At 36.3% G+C, this 8,512-nt stretch overlaps 1 protein-coding gene across 9 annotated transcripts in view; it reads left to right on the forward strand.

The window, feature by feature from the left end:
- Nucleotides 1-7,669, forward strand: part of slc4a4a (solute carrier family 4 member 4a) — a 68,124-nt gene extending 60,455 nt beyond the window's left edge. For all 9 annotated transcript variants that reach the window (XM_083526818.1, XM_083526815.1, XM_083526819.1 and 6 more), the window contains 4 exons: nt 572-736; nt 3,805-3,898; nt 4,452-4,525; nt 4,920-7,669. In XM_083526818.1, coding sequence (XP_083382944.1) covers nt 572-736; nt 3,805-3,898; nt 4,452-4,489 — 297 coding nt within the window. In that variant the 3' untranslated portion in view covers nt 4,490-4,525; nt 4,920-7,669. The remainder of the gene's footprint in view (nt 1-571; nt 737-3,804; nt 3,899-4,451; nt 4,526-4,919) is intronic.
- The last annotated feature ends 843 nt before the right edge of the window (nt 7,670-8,512 follow it).

An 8,512-nucleotide genomic window follows, 5' to 3' on the forward strand; every position in this document is an offset into this window, starting at 1 on the left:
ACCACCTTTTTTCCAACAGTGATTAATATGTCAGGGTTTGACATTTAACCCTGAATGGTTCTGTAATTTAAATGATCTCTTAAATTCTGTAATAAACGTATTTCAAAGAAAAGAAGAGCACTATGCTATCTGCACAGTGCACATGGCCATGTCGATTTGATGTCACTCCAAAAAAAGAGGAAGGAACTGGCTTAAGGAGACTTTTTCAAGTTGACAAGCTGAAAATTTGCAGTCTAATAACACCTAAAACAAAACATAAACCACACAGCGGGAAGTCCACATGCACAAACCTAAGAATACCCAAAAGCTTACACTTCTCTGCATGGTGGAGTGCACTAAGAGGCCACGTCTTACTTCTATATCATGTTTATTAAGTGCAACCGCTCCAGAAAAAGACATAATCCAGTTACTACCTGATAATATAAAGCAAAATAATGCACTATTTGAAATAATGTAGTGTAAAAAAACAGAAAATGATACACTATTCTGATTCAAACCATTCATTCTAGAGTTGAGTGTACGCACTGAAAGCAGTGATGCATGACTGCTTTTTTTCACTGTGATTGCACAGATCTTAGCTTTAGTGGCTGTGAGGAAGGGTATGGACTACTTCTTCTCTCAGCATGAACTTAGCTTCCTGGATGATGTCATCCCAGAGAAGGACAAAAAGAAGAAGGAAGATGAGAAGAAAAAGAAGAAGAAGGCAAGAGACAGCATAGACAGTGATGTGGACGAGGTAATATTATTACTTAATTAACAGTATTGTATTTTGATACATACCTTATTGTATTCTCTGTATTAATAGACTAGTGACTAGTTGAAGAGTTTGTGCAATACATGTTTATATAGAGACATATATACAGTATTTTAGAAAGGTAAGTGCACCCCTCACATTTCAGCAACCATTTGATCATATCTTCTCAATACTATAGAAATGAAACTTGGATATATTTTAAAGTAGTCAATGTGCAGCTTGTATAGCAATATGGATTTACTGTCCTTTGAAAATAATCAACATACAGCCAATATTCAAAAGTGTTTTGTGTGAGCACCATTGGTATCTTGCACTGCCTTAATCCTCCTGGGCATGGAATTCACCGTTTGCACAGGTTGTTGCTGGGAGCCTCTTCCACTCATCCATAATGACATCACGGAGCTGATGGATGTTAGACACATGATGCCTCTCCACCTTCAACAGGGTTCAGGTCTGGAGACACACTTGGCTACTCCATTAATTTCAGCTTCAGCTTCCTCAGCAAGGCAGTTGTCATCTTGGTGGTTTGTTTGGGGTTGTTTTCATGTTGGAAAACTGCAGTTGGGCCCAGTTTCTGAAGTGAGTGCATTATGTTCTGCTTCAGAATGTCACAGTACATGTGGGAATCCATGTTTCCCTCAATGAACCACAACTTCCCAGTACCTGCAGCACTCATTCAGCCCCAGACCATGATGCTACCATCACTATGCATGACTTTAGGCAAGAAACTATTTTCTTGGTACTTCTCAACTGGGCTTTGCCACACATGCTGAACACTGACAAGCGGATCTTCTGCTTCTGCAACCTCTGAAGCAATGCTGCAGCACTCATGCTTCTGTTTTTTAAAGCCAGCTTCTGCACCTGATGCACAGCACGAGGACTCAACTTTTTGATAGACCCTTGCGAGGCCTGATCGGAGTGGAACCTGTCTTGGAAAACATCTGTATGACCCTGGCCACTGTACTGTAACTCAGTTTCAGAATTTTAATGATCTTCTTATGGCCTAGGCCATCTTTGTGGAGAGCAACAATTCAAATTCTCAAATCTCCAGAGAGTCTTTGCCACGAGGTGCCATGTTGAACATTTAGTGGTCAGAATGAGAGAATTGAACTAAAAGCACCAACTTTTAACTGCTCTAATACAAGAGACACAAATTTGTATGGTTCTGTCGAACAGACAAAAACATAAACATAATGAATAGGACATGTGGCCTTGCATGGTAACATGATGTATAGCTGTTATTAGTTATAGTGCACTTACTTTTGTTGTCAGTTGACTACTCTACTGCACATTGACTACTATTTTGACTAATATTTCCAAGTTTTATTTCTATAGTATTGTCCTTTGATTAGATATACGAAAATGGTGGCTGAAATGTGAGGGGTGAACTTACTTGTGTGACATACTGTATTTGACACCTTATACTACACTTTTCTTTTGTATTTAACTGAAAAGTATCTTCAGATAAATAACTGTACTGGGATACAATGGGTTTTTAAGTGCTAAGATGATTAGTCTATTAGTAATAAGTTAAATATTTAGCACCAGATGATATTCCTCCCAGGTTTATATTAATGTCTTTGTTCCAATATACATTAGTATTTCTGCAGTTACATTGCATTCAAAGAAACTTAAATGGTGGATATTCCACAAAATCATAACTAATCTAATAATGAATGTATTGAAACGTGATCTTTATTAACAAAAATGTTGAATAGTTGATATGGTAATTTGAGGTGTCGGAAACGTACCCAATACAAAAGCTTTTGCATTTTCTCAGGAACAACTTCCTTTTTTCTTTTTGTGTAAATGGCTTTTTATAGCAGCCAGAATAAGTAGTAGTAACAGGAACTATCACTGGTCATATCAGAACATTAAATACAATGTAATTTTATTTGTAGAAATATTATGCATCATTAATAAATAATGAAATAAAATTGCTGCATTATAAAAGGAATAAAAGACTTTGGGACATGTAACATTTCACATCACTCAATTGTTAATTATTTTCCCAGAATGTTGTGATCCCATTGTATTTTATTCCTAACTCCACGTGTGTTAAAGGCATTCTTGGTACACAATATATTGCCAAAAGTATTCGCTCACCCATCCAAATCATTGAATTCAGTTGTTCCAACCACCATGGTTACAGATGTATAAAATCAAGCACCTGGACATGCAGATCGTTTCTTCAAACATTTTTGAAAGAATGGGTTGCTCTCAGGAGCTCAGTGAATTCCAGCGTGGTACCGTGACAGGATTTCACCTGTGCAACAAGTCCAGTCATGAAATCTCTTTGCTACTAAATATTCCACAGTCAACTGTTAGTGGTATTATAACAAAGTGGAAGCGGTTCGGAACGACAGCAACTCAGCCAAGAAGTGTTAGTCCGCGTAAAATCACAGAGTGGGTTAGTGGATTCTGAGGCATAGTGCACAGAGGTCGCCAAATTTCTGCAAAGTCAATAACTACAGACCTCCAAACTTCATGTGGCCTTTAGATTAGCTCAAGAACAGTGCGTAGAGAGCTTCATGGAGTGGGTTTCCATGGTCGAGCATCTGCATCCAATCCTTATAGTCACCAAGTGCAATGCAAAGCACCTGATGCAGGGGTGTAAAGCATGTTGCTACTAGGCTCTGGAGCAGTGGAGACGGGTTCTCTGGAGTGATAAATCTGGCAAACCGATGGACGAGTCTTGGTTTGGCAGACAAATGTTGGTGGAGGGAGGATTATGATGTGGGGTTGTTTTTCAGGAGTTGGGCTTCGGCCCCTTAGTTCCAGTGCAAAGAACACAATGTTTCAGCATACCAAGACATTTTGGACAGTTTCATGCTCCCAAATTTGTGGGAACAGTTTGGGGACGGCCCAGTCCTGTACCAACATGACTGCGCACCAGTGCACAAAGCAAGCATCATATTAAACATTATGCAAATGAACTTGAGTAACATTTGATTTTTAATCCATGTGAAGTCAGATGAGTGAATACTTTTGGCAATAAAGTGTATATCCCCTACCCTAAATTCTTAGTGAACCCCTTCCCCTTCCTACAGTCTGATTACCCATTCAGCGAGACCGTGCCCAGCATCAAAATCCCCATGGATATGATGGAGCAGGAGCCTTTTTTAGGGGATAAGGCCTCTGAGAGTGAGTAAAAGCAGAGCTTCTCAGCTAAGCTACAGCCTTTTTAACGTTCATGCTTTCCCATGCCTTCTTATGATTTCAGTGCATGCTGTTACTAACATCTTGTCTCTTACCAGCAATAATCCCTATAATCATTTTCTCATCATAACTCGAATCTCTTGCTTGATTTTTTTCCCCATTCTCTTTTGAGATACTGATCCTCACTTTCATGCTCTCTCTTTTTAAAAAATCGAAACATTTCTCATGTTCTCATGCCTGAATGATCAGGATTTGTAGGTGGAATGTTGGTGAGAGATGGTCTCATGCAACATTCTGCTTGTGTTTCTATATGCATGTAAATGGTTCGAAGTTTATATGCATGCATGAACTTCTAGAACAATTGTTTCATTAATGTGATATTTCTTGTTTAGGTGCAACTAACCACTGATGCTTTGTTCATGCTTGGGATCAGTTACGTCTAATCTGCTGAAGTGATATTGCTACATGTTATCTCTGTGTCATGTTTACACTATGGTAAATGTGTGTTTGCAACCCTGCCCTTTTTTTTTCCCTCCAGGAGAAAAGCCATTTCTTGACCGATACACATCATGTTAATAGAAGGCGCTACTATGAGGACAGTCCCATATCAAGGTGAGTCAGAATGAGAGTGGAACATCTGTGTCTATGTGTAGGGGAAGATCGATTTGAATATGGTCAATTGAAATTTGTGGGTGTGGGTCTTGGTGAGTGGTGTGTGTAGACATGGGGGAGGGGTACTTATCACATGGTTCTAGCGGTAGTCAGCCATGCATATCCAGTGGGCTTCCGGATAGACAAAGGTTGTAGGTGGGGAGCAGATGATCCTGAGCAGGCGTTAACGTACGCACCAAGTAAACACAGACCTCGATGTTCAAGGCCGGAGTTTATGACCGTAGGCTTTTGCACAGAAATAAATGAGTAAAACGTGAAGGAAAATTATAATGTGAGTTGCTAATTCACTTGGATTTCTTTATTAACATTGTATTTATTTGTGATTTATTTCCAGTCCAGAGAACATACCACTAAACGTGCCTCAAATTAGAATAGACTACGGTTCAGACAATGAAGATAGTGACTACTTCTGGAGGAGTCGAGGGTCCGAGGCATAATTTTAGCTCCACTCTAAAATTATGAAATTATAATTCTACTCGGATGGAAATCCGTCAAATCAAGGGAAGGATCTTCTGCTTGCCTGCCTGGACTCTCAACATCTGGACTCTCACCTTCATGGGTGCCATTTTTAAACCTTCATTTTGTTTCACACGATAAAGCTCATTCATTATTGCTTACTTCTTTGAAGAACACTGGCTGACATAATAATTCCTACTACTATGCAATTCATACGCAATTCATTCTTGTGTTGATCAACTGAAAATGCTGTACCTGGTTTGGAGAGAAACACTTGGAGAGAAAACACTCCTCCATTTCTTGGGGTGGGAAACTTTTTTTTTTCTTTTGTATAAGAAATTACCATTTTCCTGTAGCAGGAAAATTAATATTTTGATTTTCTCTCTTTTTTTATTATTTTGTAGCTCTACCTCTGTAGACAGAAGGAAATGTGTAAGAAAAAAGAAATACTGAAAAAAAGACAGTGTTGATTTTTTTATTCATTCAGCATGAGTTGTATTGTTAATATCCTGCCTATTGTACCTTCTGAACACAAATTCGAACAGAATAATTGAAGAGTTACACCGTATTACTAGAATGGAGATTAAAGTTTTCATCTTTAATCGTATTGATTTCTGCTTAGCCGTATGATCTTCCAGAATTATGAAATACTTTGTTTCCCCTTTAAGAGTAATGTATAATACAGGTTTATCTCAGATCTGAGCTAATCAATTCATAACCAAATATCATTCTAAATTTCATGCTTATTCATACATTGCACTATGGTTGTATTTACTCATGCACCACATCTGGTTATTACAGCTATTCATGTCTTCCTACTTTTCAACCTTTTCCCTGACTTTCTAAAGTGACCTAAAGAAAAATGCACAAACAGGTATTTCTGTAAAGGTCATATATATGATGCGCTATAAAAACGTTCATGTCGTCCCATAATGTAAAGCAATAGAATTCATAGTCACATTTTATGAATACCTCATGCATTATGAATTGTTAACTAGGTGCACAGAGAGTGGAGATGACACAAATCTGCTTTCTTTCTTTTTTTTACACCGATTCTGAATAACAGCTTATCAATACACATCTGATATTGATTTCTTTAGAAACGACCAAGCTTAAAGTAATACATAGCTAAAAGCACAACTTACACAAAACTCTTTTACACAATGGTTTCTTACAGTGCAATCATAACATATAAAATGAAATAATATAATAAATTCAGTCCTGTAGTATGTAAACAAATGTAAAAAAATCTTCCCATTTCTATTTTTTCCCCCTTTGCCAATGATGTATATAATGCATTGTGATGCTCTGAGCAGTATACAGTATTACTGCATTACAGCCACATCCATAAATAATAATGGCATTTCAGAACCAATTCTGACAATAGTGTGTATTGGATATGAATGCATTAAAATATGTCATGAATGTATGCATAGTTTAATTATATACAAGACCTTTACAGAAACTGGTGTCAACTTCACCTTCTGTGAAGCCTGTATTCCTAAATTTCAAAATGATTGCTTGTTGTGCACTATTTTATATATAATGCCAGTAGTGGTTGGGTCACATTAGTCAGTTCATAAATGCAGAAGAACGTTCATAGTGTATATTTTCAATTTGCAAGTGTGTGCTATGCTGAGCAGCAGTTTGAAAAAAGATTTAATTGGCTGGCTTTGTTAGCTTTCACCCTCCTTAATGGGAATCTGTATGGGAAAGCAGACTTTCTGGGGGCTGGTAATTGGTTAAGCCTTTATTATGAGGAAGAAAACTTCCCACTGATTAGGATGTTTGTATACTTCTATGACTGATCAAGTAAAACAAAGTGACAACTCTATTATTGTAAACCCAAATTTTCCTTGTTTGTGTCAGTATGCAAGTTGGAAAAGGTTTATTTCCAGGGTGTTCACATTATGAATACAAACATGTTATACCTACTACAGAAAAGATTTGCCATTGTCTTGTCCTAAAACTATCCTATAAAAAGATTGAAATGTATAAATAATACTAAATTACAGTTCAAAGAATGAATGGAACATACATTTGTAACGAATACAGGCTGCATAGAAGGTGTAATTAAGCCTCTTGACTAAATTTTATATCGCTTTCTACATTATTCACATGTTTGTAGTCAGTATCAGTTGTAGAGCTGGAATTTCTAAAATGTGATTGCCACATTTGATTATGTCTGTATCGAGAAAAAATGTCACTGTATTTTTATGTGTGAAAGTGTGTGCGTGCATGTGTGTGTGAGTTTAATTCTCCAGCCTTCTCCATGTGTCCTCTACATTCTGTGTATTTTTTTTTTAAGTCTTTTTTCACAAAACAAAAAACAAACAAAAAAAAATCAATAATTCTCGGTAAATGATGTCATACCGAATCACCAAGTTTTAACAATGTACTGTATATCAATGCATTTTTAACTTATATTTTTGGGGGGTTGTGTAATGAAACAGTGCTCGGTAAATTCCGCATATTTAGAACGAATCTTTATGAATAGAGGCATGTTTTCAAACTACAGTAACATTTTAATTTTTTTATAACATTTTAGAGCGCACAGCTGAAGTGATCATTTTAGAATGTATATTTTTGAAAGAAATGAATATTATAATAAACTGATTTTAATAAACAGTCCTGGCATTTGATTTATTTATTCGTACCTTTATGTGTTTAACTTGTTCTGTATGTTCACATTATACAGGTGGTTATAAATACTTACACCATATTTCTTTTCCACTAGTGATATTAAAACCATGAACATTAGCTGATATCGATAACATGTTTGTTTTTTTTTCCCAGTCATAAAAAAAGAAAAATTCTTGCACATGTACCTACTGTATAACCAGTGACAGTTTTAACATGCTAATGTCATTTCCAGGATATTGTAGATGTTTTAAAATGCATATATATATTATATTGTCAATACAGATATACAAGGAATAAGAACTGTTACCAAGGCACTTTTACAAAATTAAGAATTATAAGCTATGACCTTTGAACCTCGGGTTCATATCCTTTATGTGTTACTGTATTATTTCCATTACTTTATTATGCATTATCAAAGTAGAGTGTTCCAAAGAAATGATTGTTAAATCTTGATTAAAAAAAAAAAAAAAAAGCTTTGTTGCAAGCATCAGGGGTACTATTCATCACAGGAATAGAATTGAAGCATGGATAATTTTCCTTTTTTATTTCATGTTAATTTATTATGGACATAATCAGGATTTGTAGCCAGCATATATACTGAAAGGCAAAAAAACCCCATTAATTCATGTAGCACTTCATTAGCCTCAGTTATACACCTACACATACTGTACACCTACAGTTCTGCAATGATCTAATTATATAATGTAACATGTTATCCATGTTATTAGCCAGTAGTTTCGTGTGTGGCATGATTGTAAGTGACTGACAGACTGGACTGTGTGTTTCTTTATCTGATGATCTGTGATTTTCACACATAGAATAGTGCAA

This window comes from Silurus aristotelis (genome assembly GCF_946808225.1).
Source record: "Silurus aristotelis genome assembly, chromosome: 23".
NCBI lineage: Eukaryota > Metazoa > Chordata > Actinopteri > Siluriformes > Siluridae > Silurus > Silurus aristotelis.